We start from the raw sequence: 25,511 nt of genomic DNA on the forward strand, positions 1-25,511 counted from the left end.
CTCTCTCTCTCCCGCTCTCTCTCTCTCTCTCTCTCTCTCTCTCTCTCGCGCGCGCGCGCGCACACACACACACACACACGATGCTCAAAACTCCGCATCTGAACAGTCAATAGCAAATACTTAAACTAATAACAAAACAGTAGCTGATTCAGAAACGCCAGAATGTCATAGCAAAGTCAGAATTACCTCCTCTCCTAGGTTCACGAAACGGTAGTCCATAAAATGCATTGCTGTTCTGTTGTAAATGATCTTAAAGATTCCTAAATGCATCTACTTTCGGAAGGCCAAATAAAGTGCTTTTACTTTCGCCTAGAAACACACAGCGTCTCCCTGACATGCTGCTTCAACACTAACTGCAGTTACTGAAACCACGCCTTCTTTCTTTGAGTGCACATTTGGGCGCATTATGCAAATATTTCCACATAGTGTGGTGGACTATTTTGAGTTTCTTTCTTTTTTTTTCTTAAACAGTTGGTTCAGTTTTTTCTTCTTCTTTCCAACTGATTTGTTAGTTTGTGTGGGGGAAAAGACCTACCTCACACCGAATCGTGTGCCACAATAAAGCACGTCCCGTGATGCATGCTTGAAAGCACAAATGGTTGTTTAGCACCATAAAGGTTGTGTTCTGATCCTCCTAGCTCGCATGAGATTTAAGAGGAATTCGCCGTGTGGGAGGATGTTGAAGCAGAATTCTATCACCATAGCTATTTTTTTTTTTTTCTGTCTCTTTCTTTTCCACCCCTTGAGGTGGAGCAATAACGTTTGCCATTGTTGTCATTCTGTGAGCTCAGACTTCCTGGCATCCACACTAAATTACCCAGGGCTTTCTGTGGGAGCAGAAATGGCTCACTGTTCCCCAACAAAAAGACCATTCACAGTCAGTGGAAGGCCTCCTATAGACAGCCCACAGTGCTGAAGAGAACCAGAGGCAGTCGAACAGAGATAGGCACCCCGAGGAACATGGCCGCACTGGGAAATGGCTGTGATGTCATAATGGATTCATCTCAAAGAATATCTTTTAATCACGCTTATGTTTTATCATCACGCTTTGTTGTCGGCCTTATATTCAGAGTTTTTGTGGCAAAACTCAAAAACAACAACATTGAGTACACACAAAAAACTCCACAAGGACCCCAAAGGGGGTGTGTTACCATGGAGATATGAAAGCTGTGCAGAGCCTCTGTTCCTTAAACTAGTTTAGAGGAGATGAGAGGGGAGGACAAGAGGGGGTCCTCTGAAACCTTTTAGATGAAGACTTTAAAGCCATCATGCTTGTAAACAACAAGCATAGCACATATTGTTGCTTGCTGTTCGAAATTCAAACAAATCTTACATATTTGTGTGTGTGTGTGTGTACTCATCATAGGTTACAGTTTTTAAATGTTTTTGAAAGAAGTCTTACATGCTCATCAAATCATTTATTTGATAAAAAACAGTAAAGTAGTAATATTGTGAAATATTATTTTTTTGGAAACCGTGATACCTACATTTTTCAGGAATCTGAATGGATGAATGCATTTATTTGAAATAGAATATTTTTAAAAGACATTAAGAAATTGTATTCAGCAAGGACACAAAAATATTAAGTAGTAAAAACTGTTTTCAACATTAATAATAATGTTTATTGAGCACTAAATCAGTATGTTTGAGAATGATTTCTGAAGGACTGGACTAATGGAGACTGGAGTAATGGCTGATGAAAATTCAGATTTGCCATCACAGGAATAAACTACATTTATATATATTGTGAAATATTATTGCAAATATTATTGCAATTTATATATATATATATATATATATATTCAAATTTTTTTATTGCAATATTTCAAATATTACTGTTTTTGCTGAATTTTGATCAAATAAATGCAGCTTTGGTGAGAATAAGAGACTTCTTTCAAAAACAATAAAAAATAACATTAGTAAACACATAGTAACTATAAAATATATTTTATTAACAGAAACTGTGAGTGTCGATATAGGTAAATTAATTTATTCTTTTTTATTTCAGAAGTTTCAAGAAGATGACTTTAAAGGGATATAGTTCACGCAAAAATGAACATTTTGTCATCATTTACTCACCCTCAAGTCATTCTAAACCTGTATGAGTTTCTTTCTTATGTTGAACATTAAAGAAGATATTTTGAAGAATGCTGGTAATCAAATAGTTGATGGTCCCCGTTGACTTCCATATATTTCATGGAAGTCAATAGGGACCAACAACTGTTTGGTTCTTTAACATTCCTCAAAATATCTTCTTTTGTGTTCAGGTTTATGAGCTGTGCTTTATACATCGCTACATACTGTTCACTAAATTTCACTAACCTGTCACTGAGATAAATCCGAGAGTCAGTATGTATGAATGTAAAGTCTATTTATTCATTTTTGGAGTTCAATAGCCAAGGAACAACATTAAGAGCATATTAATTTAGAATAAAATGGGGGTGAATTCATAATATTATATTGTTCATTTTGCATGAACTATTCCTATTCCAACACTATCTTTGTTGTCACAGACTGTGACGGTCACAGATTCAGTTCTGTTGCTGTTCTTTTGGATATGACCAGATTTGTTTAATGCAGGCTATGGTTGGCGACTTTGCTATAAACTGAAAAGGAAACAAAAGCTAGTAACTAGGACTCTTGGGTGCAGTGATGAGGTCTTATGGGAACGAAGAGTCTGATTAGCTTCATCAGCTAAACACAGACCATTACACACAACAGCAACTCATTAAAACAATGTGCGAACAGTTAGAAAACGGAAAAACTGTTTTTAGAAGGTTATTCAGAGTTATCGGTTTCCTTCGCGACTCTGGTTCCTCTCAACACTGAACCACTGACAAACAGAAATTGCTATCTTGACCTCTGTGATTTCTCTGAGGATATTCAATGCTCAAATGAGGAAGTGATTTGAACCTTACATTTTAAAAGCTTGATGTTTGTTACTATAGTTAGGCAGTGCTGATGTGCATAGCTGAAATATATTCCAGTTAGTGGGCGTTATTGGATTGACCTCCAGTTATTTTACAAAAGACAATGTTTGCTTCTTTAGTTTTCTTGCACATATCAGAGAATCTGTGAAGTTTCGCTTACTTTGTTTTCCATGGACTCTTTGAAAGACAATTACCGGTGTAATCTGCGGTTACTCTTTTCTTGTTGACTTTCCAAAACAGCTCAACAGATGGTTATACGATACAAAAACAAGCACACACAATGGAAAATGTTGAGAAAGAAAGAATAATAAGACTGTGAAATAGAGGTGGGTGTTCGTCCAACTCAAACAACCGTACCATTTATATAGATTTTACTTCTCCTTCAGCTTTTTTTCCCACCCCATAATCGTCTTGTCACTTTGGTGTTAAATGCAGCTTTGTTCAGTATGATCAATTAAATAGTACCGAGAAGTTTGGACCCAGATCTTCTCCATTATCTACAGCAGACCTGAATCAGATTAGTATGCAGTGTTCTGGCACATGTAAAAAGCACAAGAGAAAGAGCGACCAAGTTAGTTTCTTTTTTTTAAACTATGATTTTAATATTTCGCTATTGCTTCTCAGTACAGAGTTTAGTCCAGCATATTTCAGTCAGTAAAACACTCTTTTGCTTAATTTCACACAAATCCTGTTCTAAAGATTCAAAGCAGACAAAAGAAATTGTTGACAGGGTTAATGAACAGAAATCAATCATCAAATGTTAGTACAATCGGCAAGAAACGATTAATCAAATTATATAACTAGAAATGGTTAATAGCTTACAATTTACATAAGAAAGGCACAGAGGCAAAGCAACAATGACAAACCAAACACCCCAGCAAATAATAACCACTTTAAACCTTGCTCGGAGTGAGGCTGGAACCAAATGATATTGTTCATCAAATAAGTTTTTCCATTTTCAATCAACTATGGAATTATATCATCATGGGAAAAATATGTCTCTCATTTAAATTTTTTTGTAATAAGGCATACTGTTCATATCTGGAAATGTGATTTAATGTTATTTCTCACATACAAAATATGATAGAAAAACACATTATAAAATGTTACAATGGTTATAAATAGGACTGTATATTTTCCAATGCAGGAAGCTGCTTGGGATTGCGAAAAAAAAAAAGACAACAAAAATAAGCTAAAATGGAGAATTGCAGTTCATTGGCATATACAATACATAAACGGTCACTCACACAATCACCCATAAACACATGCTCACACACATAATGACACAGTCTATAGTAATACTGCATGGAAAGCAAACACTAAACCAAAAAAACCAAACACACATTAACAAACAACTCCAGTTTCTAGTCGATCTGACAGGATGAGAGATCCTTGTAAAAACTATTTCCATCCGTTAAATGTATTTGCAGGATTTTTACTTTAGCAATTTCCAGGTTAATAAAACAAATTACATGCAACTGCATCACAACCTCAAACTCTGCATAAATACAACCAATATTATTAGAAAAGGAGATGTATCTTCTCAAAATCCAGTTCTGATAACCAAATAACAAAATGTAATTATAATTTGTTAATACGCTTTTAGTTTTGTTGTTCTTCAGCACTGAAATGGTCTGACATTTTAACTGGAAGACCAACTGAAGGAAATGTATTCAGTCATTTTAATAAAACTGAAAATCATTTGCATAGGAAGGTATGGAGAAACGGGACACGTCTGCATACAAACATGCTCCTCTAGTACACTTCAATTCTTCAAAAGGAATAAAATGAGCTCTATACCAATTAACCCCAAACCTTTATAATATTCATCCTGATGAATGGAATAAATTCTTCTTGAGATATAAGCAGACTAAAAATATGGAAATAATGACCAGTAGCTGTTGGGGGCTTCATTGCTGTGTAACAGATTTAGTGATGGATCTACAAACATATTAGAGAGCTTATACATATACATTATCAACTACAAACAGATTATGAGCACAAAGGGCTCATTTACCAGCTAATGTAGTGTGACACGGTAAAACTCAGTCATTGTTTGTAAATAAAAATTAGAAAATGCACATAATAAAATGTAGTTTTTGAGTAACACTTGCGACGTTGTTCTGTACACCTCTCGTTTTCATGAATAGAGGGGAATTGAACAGAAATACCTGATATGTTGGCATATAACATTGATGGACAATCATACTTATTCATATTTGATGATATTGTGTAAAATAAGGCACTTGTTTTTTTTTTATTATTAAAAAAAGACACTGTTTTGGTCTCTAAAATTTTGTCGTTTGTTCATCACATTTTGACAATACTGCTTTGTTTTTTAATACAAAAAGGATCACCTTTCGAAAAATATATATTCATTTCCTGTGCAGCACCCTCGTATCAAAAAGATATCAATTGATGTTCAGTGTTTGTACACTTGCTCATGTGGATGCTTTTCGACAGCTCTCTGAAGAAAACGCTGGTAGGCAAGCATGGCTTTTACATCTCTTATGGACATTTGGACCTATAAATCAGTTTTAAAAGAAACTGCTGGGCTTTTTCAAACTCTTCAGGATGGTATGAGAACTGCAGTGCACAAACTTAGAGAGTTATATAGAATATTATGCTTAATTATTAAGAAACCAATAAAGATTTGTGTTTATTTAGTGTGTGCATGTGAAAGGCTAACAGTAGGATTTTAGGTGTCGCCCAGACAGCGTTATTGCTTTATGACACTTCAGTGCAGGCTGGGAAGCCCAGGTCACCTGACCAAGGATCAAAAGATTTCTAGACAGTACAAAACGTTGGTGTTTTTTTTAACTCAACTTTTATTGCCTTTAAAATTTGACCATTTACAAAAAATACAGAACGCTAATCCAACAGAATGATACTAAAGCATATCGGCTGAAATTTAGGGCTGCAACAACACAAGGAAACAATTAGAAAGACAAATCTACTTGTTTGGCAAACCTATAACTTATAAGACAGTGTAGCAAGACTGTCATAGGTACGACATCCTAAAAACAAAATGTACCCTCCCTTATGGAAAAAAAAATATAACATGGCATTGATCTCTAATGTTTACTAGTATAAATTCCCTATTCATTTACAAATACAATAGAATTTCATAAATGTTCTTGCTTTATAGTTAAACATATTGCTTTCATAAACTCCTCTTAAAAAGATCACACACGATAACTATGTTCTTTTCCATACATTTGACAAAAAAATTCAAAAGAAGCTTACTGCAAAACAACAAACAAGAAACAAAAACCAAAAATGGAATATTTCCTCAGTTCATCGGTTGTTCTTGTGCTAACAGGTGGCCACAGTGTGTGACCATCCTGCTTTGATAAACATCCTAACATCTCATGAGGTTTTGCCGTTTCGTTTTTTTCCTGTTTCACTTTGCTCTGAGTATCGCAGACTAGGAGCCGGTGATTTAAAATCTTCAGTGCAAAATACTTGTGCCATATTTTTATGATGAGGAATTTCTTGAATGGGGAGCTTAAGGGATCATAAGCACTCTGAAACACCATTATAATGCTCTGATTATGCACCGAGCATAAGAAACTATTTTTAAAGGGCAGTGCATATGATGACTTACACTCTCAAACAAGTCCTAACCTTCATAACCGTCTAGCCTATCTTGTGTGACACTGTCCAAGCCGGGTGCTTGGAATATTTCATCCAATGCCTTTCATTCAAGGGTATTTTCCCTGCTCAGGAATCTTTAACAAATTCTCAGAGATCTTTCTGAGGCTGTGGGCAGTAAGCCACACAAGATAGATTGGACTTTTTGTGCAATTTCACAATTGTTATGCATTAAACTGGTCAGTTGTATTGGTCTATTAAATTATGGCATGTTAAATAAAGTCTTATGGGTGTGAAATTCACTTATATTGATCAGTAGATTCTCACGTTTACAGTTTTTTCAGGAGTCATAGTTATTATATGTACAGTTTTGGCACATCCACGTATTTGTAATATGAGTTTAAATCAGTTTCATTACAGCGGTCTTTAGAAGCTGGTGCTGTAATTCCCTTAGATCCAGTTTATTTCCATTTAAGGCATTTGAAAGATTTTGACATGAATATGCTCAATGACCCTGGCCAAAAATGATTACTTTTAACCTCAACGACAACTGATCTACACATAAAAACTGCAGTAAAAAGGTATAAATAAAATATGTAAAATGAGAAAAGATTCCAAACAGTACAAGCACTCAAGATTATGAACAAAAAATCTGAATTGGCAGAAGTCAAAAATGCTGGGTTAAATACAACCCAGCGCTGGGTAAAATATGGACAAACACAACGATTGGGTTGTTTTGACCCAGCGGTTGGGTTAATGCCCAGAAGGTTGGGTTAAACATTTAACCCAACTGTTGGTTGGAAACAACCCAATCGCTGGGTTTGTCCATATTTTACCCAGCGCTTGGTTGTATTTAACCCAGCATTTTTTTAGAGTGTATCTTCTGTAATGAGATACAGCTTATAACAGGCCTGAAATAACATACAGTATTGAATTTTCTCAATTCATATGACTAAGTATACATCTGTATCATAAATTGGGGAAAACCAGCATTGCACCATCTTCTAAACTTTACGTATGCTAATCTGGCCAGGCTGAACCATAAATAAGATTATTTGTTTTATTATATCAGATGAGACTTTAAAAATATATATATATATATAGTAAAACAGAGTTCCATTATTCATAAAGTAAAAACTCAAAACTGTTTCTTTGAAAGCTGCCGAAACAATGTTTCAATGGATCAGAATGGAAGAGTAGATTTAAATGGGACACTAATGTACTTAAGCGACATAAAATTATCTGAAAATACACTAAAACTGAGAAAGGATATCAAAGGAATGACAAATGAAGGAATAAACAGAAGCAAACAAACAGGTGAGCTTCATTACCCTTCATTGACTATGAGCCTGAAGGCCATCACAACGTCATCAGTGTAATGGAGCACAGTGGACTGTCAGTTTTGCTCCAAAGTGGTTCTAACACTATCACACTAGCTGTTTTTCATCTACATACATCCACTAAGCTTCAGGTCATGTTTGTCTCAATATACAACGCATGTAAGTGCTGAAGTTATCAGATCATACTAACAGTCAGTTCCAAAACCTGGTGAGCTTCCTACAGAGGCAGTATTTTTAGGCACTTTTCAATGTGAAGGCTCGTTTTACCTCATTTTAGCCTAAGGTAGCATATATATGCATCCGTTACAGAAAAGGCTATTTCAAAATGCATTCATGTTGCATTCATGTCATTACTGACAAATACTGATAAAAAATAGTTCAGGTGTATTTAAAAAGTACACTTGCAACATGCTAACCTCAAACTTGATTTCAAGTCGAGTCTCCTGTGCGGAATGCCACTGATGTTATGTGTTGGTTATGAAATTGTACATTAACAAGGTTCCATGGCAGTTAGGATGCTGTCTTAGAAGGCAGCTCACTAGATTCTGGAACAGAGCTGAAATCTCAGAATTTGGAATGTTGTCATAAGTCATCACAGGATGTTGTAACCTCCTGTAAATCAGTTAGAATTTTCTTTTGTAACAGTATTCTATTTTTTTAACCTTTGCTTCAGTGACCCCAAGAACATGCTCTAAATACAATACAAGTATGCTGATGACACCCTACAGTTTCAATGCATTTCTAGGTTGGCAGGTTTAGTAAATAAACAAACCCTGCACAGTATGACTGGCATGTACTATACCTGATAACAGCAAGATTGAAAACTCAAATGATGCTTTTTGTTTGGCAGGTTAGAAGTGACTAAAAACATTTCCTCTGTTTGTATTGAGTGAGATGCAATCGAAAAAAACAGTGTAATCAGCATACTGAAGCAGCACACACACACACACACACACACACACACACACACATATATACAGAGCACAGTTTGAACACTGGAGCTAAACTAACCTCGTTCTGCGGTCACTACCCTTTGGTAAGGATGGACGCGCATATCCTGCCTTCGTATTTTAGTAGTCACTGCACCTGCTCAGAGCGCAACATTGCCAACAAAACAAGAATTAACAGATTATTCATCAAAATACATTAAAACTACACTTCACACAACATTGTTTCACAAACAAGGCTTGTAAGACCAAATTACAAGGCACAAGTGACCTTTTCTCCAGGGCCCCTTTATCGTGAAATCACATCATATCTTGTTGCCCTTTCTCAATTTCCCAGTAAATCTGTCGCATTTCCATTAAAAATTTTTTTGCTTTTTTTTAACCCTCTTGACTAATTTCTACAATGACTATAGAGCCCTTGTATTGTTCTTAACACACAATATGCGTCAGATAATGTGAATTCATTAAAGGCTATTTCATGGAGAAATTTTTTCACAAGCATGTTATATTAGCAATAATACTGATCACTCTCTAAATATCTAAGATACAGTTGCAGGAAAATAAGTAATACAAAAATTACAAGCGAAACAAATATAGATTACTTTTCAACCAAAGGAATGTAATAAGGCTTAATTATCAGTATTTATCTGAAAATATCCATTTTTAATCTATGAATAAGTCAACAAAACAGTTAAGACCAGTGTAAACATGAGTAGTAATGATCTTTAGTCTTTTGTTTCTTAAAAAAAATCAGTTTCTTCATTTGCTCTTTTGTTCCAAGGCAGCTGTAAAGCAAAGCATTTTTAACACTCATATGGGCTGAAGACTGTGTTAAACCCCTGAGCATTACAAGCCTTTTGTCGGGAAAGCCATACCTACAAGGACAAGACAGAATGCTGGAGTTAGTCTCCTGGATCTCTGAGCAAAAGAGGACAAATCGTGTACTCTAAAACAAGGGTGGGCGGTATATGTACATACAGAAAATATATCAAATAAAACATATAATAACAAGCAATATAATAACAAATTAAATATACATTTTACAATATTATATATTATAAATATATATAGAATATTATAATATACCAATATATTTATATAATTAAAATACATTATTATTACTATTATTAAATTAATTTATTTAATTATTTAATAATATTAATTAAATTAAATATATCATATCAGGTCTATCATACCGCCCAGCCCTAACACCAAACTGTGTTAAATGCATAATCTGTATAAAGAAAATTAAAAAAAACATTTAAAGACAAAAATAATCAAATATCTTACCTAAAACACCACTTGAGTCAATAGGATATTCAAGAATAGAGGCTGGGGCGAGGGTGTAGGGGTAATCGTAGGGTGCATAGATGATGCCTGACTCAGGGGTCTGGGGTACGAGGGTTGCGGCGGGGTGGGGCGTGCCCGTTGGCATGATGGCAGAGGTCTGGATCTGTCGGATGAGGGGCATGAGGGTGGGTGCTGCGGGTGCAGTGGTACGCAGTGCCGCAGTGGGCATCACCGGGGAGTGGCCGGTGATAATGCGGGGAGCTTGTGCTGTGGCGGCCAGGGAGAAGGCTAAGGCTGCTAAACAGAACAAGATGCACAAGAGCAAATACACAAAGATGTGAGGGGGAAAAGAAATTGAGGGGCTAATCAATCTACCTTGACTTACATTTCAAAAGTAAACTAGTAGCTATGCAAATATTTTCACACAAAAATAAATTAGAAATGTGCATTTTAACTCATCCACATGGACAGTGCTTTCATGGCAACAAAAGAAAAGTTTAGGTTTCTATTATAGTCTATTAGATTCAAAATTCAAACCTTGTTTTTAAAAAAGCTCATATAAACCAAAAATAGACAGCATACCTAAAACTGAAATTATCTACAAAAAGACTGAGTGCAAAATTTATGTTAAGTGGCTTGGGTTGAATTAAAGGGACAGTTCACCCAAAGATGAAAATTTGTCATCATTTACTCACCCTCATGTCATTCCAAACCTTTATACGTTTCTTTCTTATGTTGAACACAAAAGGAGATATTTTGAAGAACCAAACAGTTGTTGGTCCCCATTGACTTCCATAGTAAGGAAAGAAATACTATGGAAGTCAACGTGGACCAACAACTGTTTGATTACCAGCATTCTTCAAAATATCTTCTTTTATGTTCAACATAAGAAAGAAACTCATACAGGTTTGGAATGACATGAGGGTAAGTAAATGGTGACGAAATTTTCATTTTTGGGTGAACTATTCCTTTAACTGAAGAAAACTGGTTTATAACTAATTTGGTTTAACAAGACTGGTTTATAACAAATCTCTAAACAGAATGTTTGATGAATATCAATATATCACTGCAATTTCTTGCAAGTGATGTCAACATAAAGCTAAAAATCCCAAAAGAGATGAGTTGTGTTTAAAAGACAAAAATTTTAAAAAGAAATGAATTTTATATAAAGAGATTGATATTTGAGGGGAAGAGAAACTGCACAAACACAGGTCGATGTTTGATAATGTCATTCTTACATGACTTGACATTGGCGTCTCTGTAAGTGCCGTTGAGAATGGCCAGCTCCATTAGCTGCATCTTTTTCAAGCTGTCTTCACCTTCGGCCTGCTCACACACAGGAAAAAAAAAGCTGTTAGGAATAATTTAACACCTATTAGCTTACTTAAAAAGCTCAATTGAAATTTTTGTCTGCTCAAATGTTTGAGAAGGCAGTGCAGTGGTGCAGGGAAGCTAATGTTTCACACTTGCTAACAGCTAGCAGATGATTTACTCTGCCACTGTTAAAACAAGCCAGGCCCAAGGAGCTGGAGGTTAAAGAAACAGATCTTATTACTCTCAACAGCGGGTGCTGGGATCAGCGCCTCTCAACATTCTCTGTTTTCCATCGGCTCATCCTACAAGCTGTTTTCCCCTTATGCAGTTCACTTCTTCTGAAGTGAACACTGTTTTGTCAATTTATGATGAAGTGGTCCATATGAACCCATGGTTCTCAACCAGGGGACCGGGACCCATTAGAGGCCTTCAGCAAACTTCAAAGCGGTCAACAGCTTTACGCTTCTCTCTGAAAACAGTCGAGCTCTTAAAGGCGTGCTGTGGGCGGAGCTTAAGAGTCAGGAGTATGCACAGCTTTTGCATAGCGATCGTCTGCAAGTTGTGACGTCAACATAAATAAAACGGGGACTAAAACTTTATTAACTTAACTATGGCTAACGAATTACTGAATGAATCACGTTGATGGCCGTGCTCTTGCTCTCACTCTGGTCTCTTCCTGGAGAAGTGCCCATATAAGGAATCCCACCCTTTATGACGTCATACAGGGCCATACGTGAAAATAACTTTCTGAAACTTATATGAACCCTGAAGGAGTGACTTTGGCACAGAAATACTTCTTCATACGTCCAACTCGCTTTTTGAGACTTTGGTCATGTTTAACTTTTTAGCAGTGTAAATAAGTCCGAATGCATGAAATAGTATTAGACTACTCCACAGTCTTGAAAAACCTGTATATATGAGGTAGCCTAATTTTTTTAAATGTGGATTTTTATAGACCTGGAAAGGCCATGTAAAAATCTTAGCAAATATAAAATTATATATTTTTAAAATATAAATATGTAAAATACATATTTAAAATTAATTTACCTTTTTTTAGTTATGCCAAGCAAGCGCTTAAAAAATTATCATGAAGTAATTTTGAGTATCGGGTAGTAATTTTGAGCTTATTATTATTCATTCTTATCCAGTAAAATCATAAACAACTGGGTAAGTTATGAGGCCTTTGAATATTGTAGACAACAGGAGGCTTTGGAGTCAAGAAGTTCAAACAAACACTGATCTAAACCATTGTATATCTCCTAGTGATTTATCTGCGGATGTAACAGACGTAAATGCACTGGGCTAACAGCAACAGTATAAAAATGTAAGCCCAAAAGAAAGAAAATATTTGAAAAGTTTGGATTTTCGTCAAGCTCCCAGACAGTTCAGAGCAGGTCAGGGAGGGGCACGGCAGACAGTCCACAGAATAATATGAACTATGTCAGCAAGCAGAGAAGCGAAAGAAAAGCGGGGCTTTTCAAACGGGGATCAGTGCGTGTGTATATGTGTGTGTGTGTTTACACCACACTTCTCTCTGCTTACTTTGCTGAGATCTGCCAGCCAAATGACTGAAGCTAGTGAATATCAGCCACTAGGTCAGACTATGTGTTAGGGAAAATATATTTAAACATTTATAATAATTCTAAACTTTTGATGAAGGATTAGTTGAATTTGACAACAGCATAAAAATGTGAATTATTCTAGTGAAATCCACATCTTTCCCATTAGCTTTTAGAAGGAAAATCGGTGGGGAAAAGTAGTAGAAAAACTGTATGTGCTACAAATGATCTTTTCATAAACTGGCATTACACGATGAATGGTTTAGAAAAAATGTTAACTGAAAAAAATATATGCTAGATGCCAAAGCTTTAGTTTAGTCACCATTCAATTTAGTAAAGAAACAATGTTAGAACAGAAAGGCTACAGATTCTATTCTCTGAGGGGAAAAGATGTTTTCTGAATATTTTGGGAATTGAGCTGGAAAACAAACACTACAAGAATGTTTTTCTACACTTAATTATTTTATAAAATAATAATGGTGAAAGAAGTCTTCAGTGGCATCAGTGCATGACATTGACTAGAACAAATCCTAATTCAAAATAAATATCAAAACATTTTCTTCAGACACCATTCTATTTCAAAAAGCTATTTCTCAGAGGTTTGAACAAGTAGGCAATGACAAGAAATAAAGCTGAATACTCTTCCCCTGGATGGTTTGATGAAGACAAACACAACTGCAGTGAGTTTACCTTCAAGATGAAAGCTTCCTGGAGTAAACAGTGCTAAACTTTCTAAAGAGATTACTCCCCCCATTCAGGATCCCATTGCAGAGAAAGGGCACACCTGTCAATCAAGGATCAGTGCATCCCCAAGTGGGTTACCATGGTAGCGCCACAGGGAGTCCAGAAGCCCTCTCTCTTTGACAGAGGAGAAGGGATTACAATCCACAATTACACAAATTTCCCGAATTCCACTTGCTACTAACTCCATTATGCTTTCTACGGTAAATAGCTGTTGTTCACAATAAGAAATACCCCAAAATCAAGAAAGTATTTTTTCTTTATTGCACACAAGGCACAAAACGGCTTTCGCAACAGTGTAATTTTAGTATATACTGTATTTATATGCATTACAGTATTTATGAATATTTTAAATGAGCTTTTTTATTTTATATTTTCATTTTAATTAGTTTAACTTTATATGGTTTTAGAATTAGTATTTTTTTAATATTTCTACATTTAAGAATTTCTTGCAATTTTAGTACTTACGGTAGTAGGCAACATTTCTACTTTTTTGAAGTTATAGGTTTTTTTCATTCAATACTATATTTCATTTCAGCTAATTACTGTTTCAGTAGCAGTTTTAGTTTGTTAACAATAACAACACTGATTCGCAACCCATTTTCTATCTTGTAATCATGTCACATATTTCTGAACGAAATGGAACAATTAATAAGAAAATATATAATATATACCCTAATCCAGCCCTATATTTTTTATTCTTGTTGAACACCAGTAAAATGGGTTACACACTTTTTTACTGATACTCAACAAGAACAAAAAAAAATGTAGGGCTGGACTATATTTTATCAAACAGTAATTGACTGAATTATGTCTCTACATGATGGATAAAAAATTTAAAAAAGGCGGCGGCTTTGTAATGTCAGGTGAAAAATCAGGACAAGGAAACTGTATTAACAAATGGGTCCAATTTTAATTTCAATCCTTTTCTAGGTTTAAATCTTACATTTTAGTTTAAAATCCTAAAAAAGCAAATTGTTCTTCTTGACATTTTAATGTTTTCTGCTTAGATTAGATAACGCTGATGTAAGAATATTGCTATATTTCTATGTCTAGCTTCATAGCTATATTATAATGAAAAAAAAAACCATTGTGGAAAACACTACAGAAAAAGAACATTTCTCACTAGGCTTCTAATGGCACTTCCTTCTAACCTGCTGTCACTTCCTTTAGACCCAAAGGTTAATTGGCATTCAGCTCTGTGTCCCAGAGAAATGCCGAGACTTCCGTTGGTCCCCTGCGGGATTTTTTAGAGTCTTGACCCTTCAGTCCTGTGCTCCTCATTAATTTATAAGCAAAGGTAATTAAGCCTAGTAAAAACTGCCTATGGTGCTCACCTTTGCACATCTGGAGTCATGTGTGCTCAATGGCTACAAGCTTATACTCATGAAGGAAAGCAACCCTGTTCTCTGCCTCCTGTTCACATCTACCTGTCTGAGGATGCAGAGCGACTAGCGGGGAAACAGAAGACCTGCTGAGTGCAGATCTTTCGATTATGCGTGTTCTCCTAAATACATTTATCAGTGTCTAAGCAACATTTCCATGAGTCTTGTTTGTTGAGGTGAATCGATGTGATTTTGCCACTCGACACATTTAAAAAAAAAATCTAGTCTCAAAAAATACACATAGAGGACATAGACAAACAAATCACTCACCGCAGGGACTAGGAGTTTCTTGACCTCCTCGACGGCTCTCTTGAGTTTGATCTCAGCACGGTTCTGAGAGTCTTCCACAGTGATGAGGACATGCAGGTCTTCGTTCAGGTGTTCCCAGTTGGGCTTTCCTCTGTTTTGCTCTTCCTGTTCACAAAAAACAGAAGAGCTGTTTGAGAACCAGGGCTGTGCACCAACTCAATTCCCGAATTTGAATTGAGACATCAGAGAAGATGCAGAATTGCAATTTGAATAGTTTACTTTGAAGAAAGTAAAATTAAATGAAATTCATACATTTTTAGATAGAACATTTTTTAAAGTAGAAAACCAATAGTAGATCTAGACAGAACGATAGGGAGATAGAACGATAGATAGAACGATAGATAGAACGATAGATAGATAGATAGAACGATAGATAGATAGATAGATAGATAGATAGATAGATAAATAGATAGATAAATAACAGAGAGAGAGGGCTGGGTGGGATTGGGAAATGACTGTAACTTGGGTCGCCGCATAAGCGCCACTGGAAGACGTGTCAAAGCACGTGCACAACCCGCCAGGCCACATTTCCAACAAGACGTTTCTCAACAGTATTTTCCAGGGGACATTTTTAAGACTTTGGATTGATTGAGCATACAGACAACTTCCCGTGACTACCCAGCACCCCAGTTTCCATGGAAACTTTTCTAGACTCTTATTTGTAGTTACACATGGACATAAACCTAAAACACCAACAGACATGTAGCAACAGTTAGCCTGGAGACAAGTGACCGTCAGTTTATCTCAGGGTTCAGACCGCCAACAGCAGTGACGAGCCGGTTGCTATAGAAATGGGGCGTTCGGGCCCAAGCATTGAGCCTTATTGAATGCATTGTCTCCAGCTGGGTTTTTCATCACAGCGGGGCTTATGTTTACGACGCAGAGCTCAGGCCTACAGAACAATCAATTACTGTGAACTCGCTCGCCGCCTTCTGAGGTTCCCGCTTCAAGCAATCACAGACATCGTCTTGGCCTCAAGGGTAAAGTTTGAATGAGAGAAACAAAGACATAGACGTCCTGGCCACATCCTTGACCGGAGGACGCCAGTCTCAGATCACAGTTGGTGGCGTTGTATTTGCTAATAAGTGGCTGCCACCTCCTCAGAATAGAGTAATTAGATGATCAAATATGTGCAACCGATAAGGCTGCAGTCTTGCAACCACAACTGGTTATGTGCTAATAATAACTGTGATTTTGACTCTGAAACAGTCTAAGCAGCAGCACAATGCATAGAGGTCTTCGTCTGGCCTACTTTGGTGGGTAGGCAATTTTGTGCACAACACAGCAAAGTGTGAAAAAGTTGTTTGCATGATGCATTTAACGATAACAGCTATAGATCAACAGTGAACGTAAAAGGCCAATCCAACACAAGCTATAAATTACAAAAAGTACATGATGATTTTAGCAAGCTTTCTTAGGATATGTGCACCTATTTGTACACAAACGTCCTCCAAACTCAGAATCTCTATTTCACTTCCAACCATCAAATGCATGAACCTTTTGCATGATCTGAATTACAGCGTACAGCGTAAACAGACTATTTTGTCATGTGATATTATAAACATAGCAGTTTGCTATAGGAATAACTGACGTAAAAAAGTAATGTCATCATTTACTCAGCCTCATGGGTTTCGAAATCAGTATGTCTTCCTTCTGTGGAATATGAAAGGAGTTATTAATAGGAGAACATCTAAGTCGTTCTTTTCTATATAATGAAAGTGAACGGTGACCATGAGATTTCCAGTGAATAACTTAAATTTCAGTGTGAAGAACATAAATGTCATGTTTCTCACATGAAGTTATCAAATGGCTTGAAACATAGCATACAAGTCATATGCACTACTTAAATTACTTTTATGTTGCTTTTTTGCTTGCTTTGGAGCCTGACAGTGTTTAGTCCCTATCCACTTTCATTGTACAGAAAAGAACAGCTAGGACATTCTGCCAAGTTTCTCTTTTTGTGTTCCACAGACAAAAAAAGTCATACAGGTTTGGAATGACATGAAGGTGAGTACAAAAACTAAAATTTAATGTTATGGAAAAGCTAACCTTTTAATTCTAATAGCAAACACCTTTCACAGACCAGAAACCTAACCCTATTGTGTGTTTATTCCAAGAAATGTGACAGTAAATTCAATTTAGGCAAAGAGAACAGATGCAGATGGCATCTCCATTTGACGCCTGACTTGTTTGCCCCTGGCTGTAACTTTTCTTATTTTCTCTCTGTTCCTTGATTGCCATAATTTTTCACAGGATTTATGCACAAGTTTCGTGCTGCTGTCACAGTAGTTTCAGTGTTACAGAAATGAAGTTTGCAGAACACTATAGGGCTTGATGGTTTCGCAATCTAACGTTCATTTTCGCGCAATGTTCAAAAGCACTCTTCACAGATTTAATTTTGACATGCTATTATGACAGGAGCATTTTGAAAAGCATAAGCCTAGTGGCTGCTGTCAGAAAACAATGTCAAACTTGAGAAAACAGCTGAGGTTTAAACTTTCGATTTCAATTGTCTGTTCTGAGCTTCCTAGATGTGCAACACCTCGTCTGGCTAAGAATGCTGAGCCACCAGTCTGTTTTTCTGTCTTGACCAACGAAACAGCCTTTATAAGCATCTCTGGTGTGGTAGACATAGGTTGTGCAATACAGTGAGAGAATGGCGCTTTGCCTGAGGCATCTTGGTTCATTGTGTTCCATTAATTCCCCATCAATCTGAATCTCATCAACGCCTCTAACCCAATATTTTACCGTGTATGCTCTTAATGTTTCATTTGCATGCTTGTGTAGGCAGTGGAAGTTGTGCTGTGAGGAATAAACACAGATGGCGTATCCTTGAAAGTCTTAAACTGATAAAACTATTGATTTCTATTATGCAAAAAGGAGACAGTTGTCTCCTGATGTGTCTGTGGAAACAGGCCTGAACTCAAGACAGTAGTTCGTAGTTGCTAATGTCTATATACCACATTAAAAGCAAATAGTCTGACATCAAATATAGTTACAAGGCATAGATGCCATTAAAACAAATCAATCTTCAGTAGCATTATTTGTTCTGTTCTTGTTTTTGTTGGTTTAGAGTATTGGATATTTGCAACACGCCCAAATTGAACTCCAGTCTAAAAACTTGGACTAAATGGTGTAGGATGAGACAAGGAAGTGAAACAGTATTCTTTGAGCTTGAAAAACAGAGCATTCTCCTTTCTCGAATAGCACTCATTTTCATTTTAATGCGAGTCATTTTTCCTCTGTGTCAAGCAGCCTTGGAGGCAGGCAGATCATCTGCCTCAGTTCTACAGTGGGGAAGGCCATGCAGACTCTGTCAGGAATTCCATTAAAATGGAATCGCCTGGATTTTGTCTCTTTCCATTTGGCATCTATTAGTTATGTGCTGGCGCAAAGGCAGTATATGGTCTTCCTCGCAAAAAAACAAAAAAAAACAACATGCAATAAAAACATGTTTTTAACATTTAGTCCAAACAAACAACGAATGAATGAAAGAAATTTTAAAAAGCAAAGGAAACAAAAGAAAAGCAAAGGAAAGGAAAGAAAAGACAAAATAGTAAAAAAGGAAAGCAAAAGAGAAGAGAAAAGACAAGAAATATTCAATAAAAAGGGGAAATTTAAATAATAAAAGAAGGAAATGAAAGGAAATAACATAGTAAAAAAGAAACCAAAAAGAAAGTGAAAATAAAAGCAATAAAGTAAATAAAAAATTCTTACCTTCTTCTTGTCTCTCATGGAGGCTTTGCCTCGCACCATGATCTTGCAGCCCGTCTCTGCCTCCAGTTGTTTGGCTGTCAGGCCCCGGGGTCCCAGGATTCTTCCCACAAAATTGAACTGTGAAGAAACATCAAAAGGTAGAGAAAACAAGGGAGTTCTTTCAGTGGAAAACATCTGCATTTCACACATCTGGTATGAGCATCCCAGTGCTGAAAATCTGACACGGATCTGAAATAATTTGGGTTGCACTCTCGATGTGACAGAACGGTGTGTTTCTATCACTGTGCACACACACACATTCATTTTATATGCGCATAGAGATTTTTAATCACTGTACAACTTAGTTGAAAAAGACCAGCATAGAAATGCAGAGGCAGCCACAATCACATCCTCAAGGTTAAAAGCACAGACCATCATCTCCTCAGCTAATGGTTCTCCCATATGGAAGCTTTGGCAGAGCTTGATGTTAACTGCAGCATGGTAACATAATTGTATAATTCAATCAAAGGGACTTTGAAAACCCTGGCAGAATGTTTGGAATGTCTAATCCCCTTTTATTGAAAGGGGAACATCTAGAGACCAAATGCGGTTTTGGAATGTACCATTTGCCACGGGGAAGCCTTAACCATACTCCACCCTGTTCCTGTTCTGACACAAGTCACATGGAACAAATTTAACCAACAAAGGGGTCAAAGAGTCATATAAAAAACAAATACCTACCGTATTTAACAGCCAGTGTGACTTATGGTACAGTGCTTGATTGCTTTTGGTCCAATGCAAATTCATGTTCCAATTAACATGATTTTGGCTTTAGAAGTCATACAAAACAACCATTTACTGGAAAATATTTTCCAAACCCAACTTAATTTTAAATTCCTTTCAATTCAGACGTGACCAAAAGTGGAGATGTCTGAATGGTTAATTTGTTAGTCTGTAATATAACCGTCAATTTCCACTAATTTCTACTCTCAATCAAACCCTTTAGACAATATAAATGATATTTTGTGACATATGAGTATGGATACCACTAGTCAAGCAAACTGAATGATCGGTTGAGCTGTGACTCGACCCGGGACATTGTGCTTTTTGGCGTTTGTGGGCCTATGGCTGCACCACTCTTTCAGCATTTAACCTTATCTGTCACAATGGGTTAAGTGATAAGCCAGGCAGCTGAATCTCTCTCAGGGTCACAATGCATTCTCTTCCTTTTAAAGCTCATGTCTTCTCAGGCCGCTCACAGCTGCTGGGGGTCGTTGGCCCTCTGTGCTGTATATTTAGAGATGAGCTCATCAGACTTCTGTGTACTGTGGATGTCACTGTCTGTATGTCTGTCTGTGTCCTTGTGTTATTGTAGTTTATACTGTTTGTGGGCAATGTTTGTGCAACTGCTGAACTTCGTTTTTGTCAGTCTAGATGTTTCTGGCTACCTTCCCGTCATTCTGATTGGTAAGCTGTGTAACATTGAGATCACTGCTGGTCTATGTAACTGCACAGACAACTGAAGTGACTGATAGTATATAATTTCCAAACCAAATTCCCACTGATTACCAGGTGATGCTGATTAAGGCTGCAAAGTGTGTAATTTTCTGTGAATCACAAAAACCTGATCTGATCAGCAAGCAGATCAGACAGTATTTCTCATTTCACAAAAGAATGGAATGTTTCTTAAAGGGAGAACACCAAAAATAAACAAAAAAATTGTGTTTTTAGTTACTAATTTTATAAGTTGACCTCAGGGAAAAACTGAATACAAAAAAAAAACACTACAGTTTTTTTAGTATTTAAGTCTATTATGCTCACCAGGGTTGCTTTTTGTTTGATCAAAAACACAATAAAAAACAAAAGAAAAAAAATAAATAAGGGTGAGTAAATGATGAGAGCATTTTCATTTTTGGGTGGACTATTCCTTTTAAAAAACAAAGACAGTCACAGAATGCTAACAAAATGACGTAAACACTGTCTTTTTTTTCTTTTGCTTTTTAACAAGTTTAAGAACTTCATCTAAAGTGTGTGGCTCTTAATGAACAACAATGAAGCACTGGAAAAACCTCATTACCAGTCGACAGCTAGAGTGAAAAGAGTGGGAAGAGGATGACAGACTGAGGCGGCGGCCTCAGAATCACTCTGAACGGTCTTTACATAGAGACAGTGAGAGCATGCAGAATGGAAAACTAATCATCATAGCCCACCCCTCACATCTCCTCGTCAAAGTCCACATTTGTTTTCACATAGACTATGAAAGCAGGGATAATGCTCTAGATCATTCTCTCCAAAAGGCGATAGAGGACATAAAGGCCAGTGACCTGCATGTCTCTCACCCACACTTGGCACGGATGGTGGGATGGTGGTAACCCTGACAGGTTCCTGCAGGATTATCGGAATTCTGCTTCTATTACAGGGGAGCAAAGTCGCTCTCAAAACAAGCCTGATGATTGATGGCTGCAGATAAGATAAGGATTTGTTGTGCCCCCAACTGATCTATCAAAACGACCATCACAAAGTGTAACGAGAAAACACAAGGTGGAGGAAATCTAACAGTATCTTACATTATTATTTTTTACACTTTTAGTATCTTCCAATCTTACATTCAAATGTAAACATCAGGTTTTCTGAGATTTGCACACTTTGCACACTCGATCTGGACAATTGAATTTGTGCAATTGATTAAAGGTAACTCTAGCTTGTTGACAAAGTTATGTCAAAATAACAGTAAGTAGGTATTAGTTACTGATAGTCTTGAAAGCATCAATAGAAATGGTAGAAAATGAGAAATCTGTATTACATTGCAATATATGCCACTATTTCATAGTAAAAGCTTTTTTGTAGTTTGGTATTATTAGTCATGTAGCCAACTAATAAAATCTAAAATTTTTTGGAAGTGTGGCCAGTGAAAATGTTGGCAGGGCAATTAAAGATCTGAATAGGCCAGAAAATTTCTTATTGTTGAGACTGAATAATCACAATAATTGAGCAATATTGCACATGAACAAGACCTACTGGTGCTGGCGGTGCGCAGTTACAAATGACTTTGTTGCTTTATGAAGTTTGTGACCTCAATGAGTCACTCAACAATGGGAAATTCTGAGCAGGTTGTCAAAATGTATCACATTTTAATACACTAGACAGTAGATACCAGATCAGAAGTTCCTGTGTGTTGTCATCTATCAGGCTAATCTATTCAAAAGCTTTTCTTTCTTCAAAATGTGTTTACTTGATGCAAGAACAGCATCAGAATGAGATGTATTGCATTTTATAGCTTCCGATTTCTTCTACATACTTTTAAAACAAGTTAATTTCGCACATTTGCGCAAGTGCTGTCAGTAGTTGGTTGGGATTCGTCCTGATATAGTAGACAATGCACAGAGGTTAATTATAACTAAACGAGAGATAATAGAGAAGCCCCTGTTATGCGCCTCTCATTCAAACTCGATTAACCCTGACCCTACTATCACTCTTATCAGCTCTTTAAGACAGGAGAAACGTGAGAGTTGTCAGCCAGAAACACTTCTCCGTCTACTTATTGTCTCCTTAAACACAGCCTCAATGATAAAGACGGTCAAGATAAACAGGACACTGAAAACGTACGTCCCAACACTTTGCTCAGTTGACATACAAACGTTTCAGATTGGGCTCCTCTCGTAATCCACTCTCAGGCCTGATGACTGTTTCTGCATAAATTACGTTTTCTGAGAATAGTATGAAAGCTGCCCTTGTAAACAGGATTCAACAGTCACGATGCATTAAAATAAGAAGCACAGGCTGAGAGTCAAACAATGCATAGACTCGCAGTATTAAGCAATATTTACCATGCTAATTATTGTCTTTTGATTATTGCTGTCCTGGCAGAGACGAGTTAATTGGATCAGTCTGCTGCAGGATTCTCATGCTCCCCTGTGTCTACGTCTAAGGTAAGACAATCAAAGTGTAAAACAACTAAATATTAGTCCCTGAGGATCCACATGTCATAAACGCACTTTCATGGACAAATTTCCAATTTTCTGTCATCTGAGTAATCTACAAAAACATGTGTTAACACTAATACATGTCTCTCTCTATTTACATGCACTAGTCAAGGTGCATTGTATGCCCTCATAAACACATTACAGCAGGTAAAATTGCAGTTTCTGAATGTACATTATTATTCCAGAAATACCATGAATGCGGTGATTATTTTAAGATACTAATCTGCTGTAAAACAGCTTTATTGGCCTTAACCCATTTGTGTTTGTGTCTGTTGTGTTGTGTGCATACATGACTGAACTCGTTCTTATCAATAAATCACCTGCTTTACCCACAGAAACGCACCCACACTGATGGAGATTCAACTGTAAACTACTGCCCAACAGTCTATGAGCTGAAGAAAAACATTAAGGGTACTGGGAAGCATTTGGGACACATATGGGAACACTTAAATTAAATCTATACAATAGTCTTAGTAACCGACCAACAAAGGATTAAACTCATGAAGTTTCTATTTTGGAAAAGCGCTGAAGTAATACTTACATCTGGGTATTCTTTGACAGGCACATAGAGTTTCTCTTGGAGTTGTGCAATGGGCCCCACAGCATCCGGGAGCTCGGAAGTCCTTTTATCTGTGCTGCCATTCAGAGTGTCATTGTACATGTCCTTCCGTACCCTTCCAATTTCTGTCAAACAGACACATTAAAAACTCAATTATATAAAAGAACTCTGAATTAAAACTTGGATAGAGATTATATCTAAAAATGAACATTTTACCACCATTTACTCACCCTCATGTCATTCCAAACCATTATATGTTACTTTTATCTGTGGATCATAGAAGAAAATATTTTGAAACATGTCTCTGTAATTTTAGACCATACAATAGAAGTTAATGGGTACCAAAGTTTTTTGATTACAAAATATGCTTGCAGGCTTGGAACGGCATGAGGTTGAGTAAATGACAGAATTTTTATGTTTGGGTAAACGATCCGTTTAAGGTTTAACATCTGAGAGAGGAAACTTTGACAAAGAGCATGTCAAATTTTTCACTTTCTTTGAAAAACGGTATTATCTACACAAACAATGCAGTTTTCCACATATCTGGATTCATAAGTTGCTTCCTTTATCTTTAAATACAAAGAAAAGATGTACTTTCTGTTATAAATGACTTGCAGAACTTTTAATGAGTTCATGCAGCTATTTAATTCAAAAACAACTCCTAAAGGGCATGAGAGCCCAGCCAGCCATAGCGCACCATGATGTGCATTCACAAAGAGTGAATCAGACACCAGCCTTTTGAATGCTCGTCGGTCCAAACAGAGGAATTCCAAAGAGACCAGCTTAAAAGACTGAAGCAATAATTATTATTTAACAAAAGCTCTTTGGAGGATATTGGGAAGAAGCAGCAGTATATTAGAATGGATTTACACTGATGTGCAATATGGTTCAAAATGACAACATCAAAGCATGGCCCAGGCCTGCAGATTAAAATGACCTAAATATAACACTGAGCTGAGCTAGCCGTAGCCTGCTGGGCTCCCATAGGATCCTCCCAGAGCAAAGCCGAGAACCTCAAGATCTCATAAGCAATAACTCAACAGTACTCAGCAGGCTGTGGTCCTCTGAATTCCACCGACAACACCACTCAGTCCTGAAGATCGACCAGTATTGTTTTCAATGTCTCTCATATGTCTTACATTAGTGAACGCAAGCATGTAAGTACATTTACACTCAATTACATGCAACACATGCTCTTGGCATGAGTGCATCTAACCATGTTTTCGATTCCTAAAACAGCATTTTCTGATTTACAATGTTTTAAATAAATCCCAACTGGGACTGGTTTCGTCTGCCCATATGCTATCATTCAGAATAGAGCTGATAAAATAAACCCTCGGAGTGAAATCAGTCATACGAGGTCCCACAATGAAGCACAAATCCAAACATCAGCTCAAACTGCTCAAAGCCGATTAATTTACACATTCTGGCAGTTACACATGAAATTGGTATAATTGGTCACTTTACATTGAGTGTTAAAAGGAGATTAAACAGTCAGTCAGAAGTTTATACTGGGTTTTGTGTGACTCTATGGCTTAACATTCCAACAGTCTCAAAACTTTGGACTAAGCATGACTTATCCCATGAGTCACAAGGGCTGGGCGATATATACAATATTCACAATGATTCTGCTGGCAATATTAAACAAGCAACACTGTGAATATCACAGTTTTAATGGTTTTTATTCATCTGTTAAAGCTAAAAGGATAGTTCTTCCAAAAATATAAATTATGCCAACATTTACTCACCCTCATAAGACTCATCTTCAGAACAATTTTTTTTTTTTTTTTTTAAATCTTACCAAACATGGTAAACGCCATGCCTGCTTGATGAACAAGAACAAACCTCACTTGTTCTCATGAAG

The 25,511-nt window shown here is 36.7% G+C and overlaps 1 protein-coding gene across 4 annotated transcripts in view; it reads right to left on the minus strand.

Moving 5' to 3' along the window:
- Positions 1-7,353: 7,353 nt before the first annotated feature.
- Positions 7,354-25,511, minus strand: part of qki2 (QKI, KH domain containing, RNA binding 2) — a 28,499-nt gene continuing 10,341 nt past the window's right edge. The window contains exons 2-7 of one of the 4 annotated variants that reach the window (XM_016572265.1): positions 23,630-23,772; positions 19,127-19,243; positions 15,371-15,514; positions 11,340-11,427; positions 10,102-10,395; positions 7,354-8,950 (exon numbers count right to left, since the gene is read on the minus strand). In XM_016572265.1, coding sequence (XP_016427751.1) covers positions 8,871-8,950; positions 10,102-10,395; positions 11,340-11,427; positions 15,371-15,514; positions 19,127-19,243; positions 23,630-23,772 — 866 coding nt within the window. In that variant the 3' untranslated portion in view covers positions 7,354-8,870. Of the gene's footprint in view, positions 9,687-10,101; positions 10,399-11,339; positions 11,428-15,370; positions 15,515-19,126; positions 19,244-23,629; positions 23,773-25,511 lie in introns of all 4 variants that reach the window. The other 3 variants (XM_016572267.1, XM_016572264.1, XM_016572266.1) reach the window with 3 other exon arrangements.

The sequence above is a fragment of the Sinocyclocheilus rhinocerous genome, unplaced genomic scaffold (assembly GCF_001515625.1).
Source record: "Sinocyclocheilus rhinocerous isolate Xijiao unplaced genomic scaffold, SAMN03320098_v1.1 scaffold140, whole genome shotgun sequence".
Classification (NCBI taxonomy): domain Eukaryota; kingdom Metazoa; phylum Chordata; class Actinopteri; order Cypriniformes; family Cyprinidae; genus Sinocyclocheilus; species Sinocyclocheilus rhinocerous.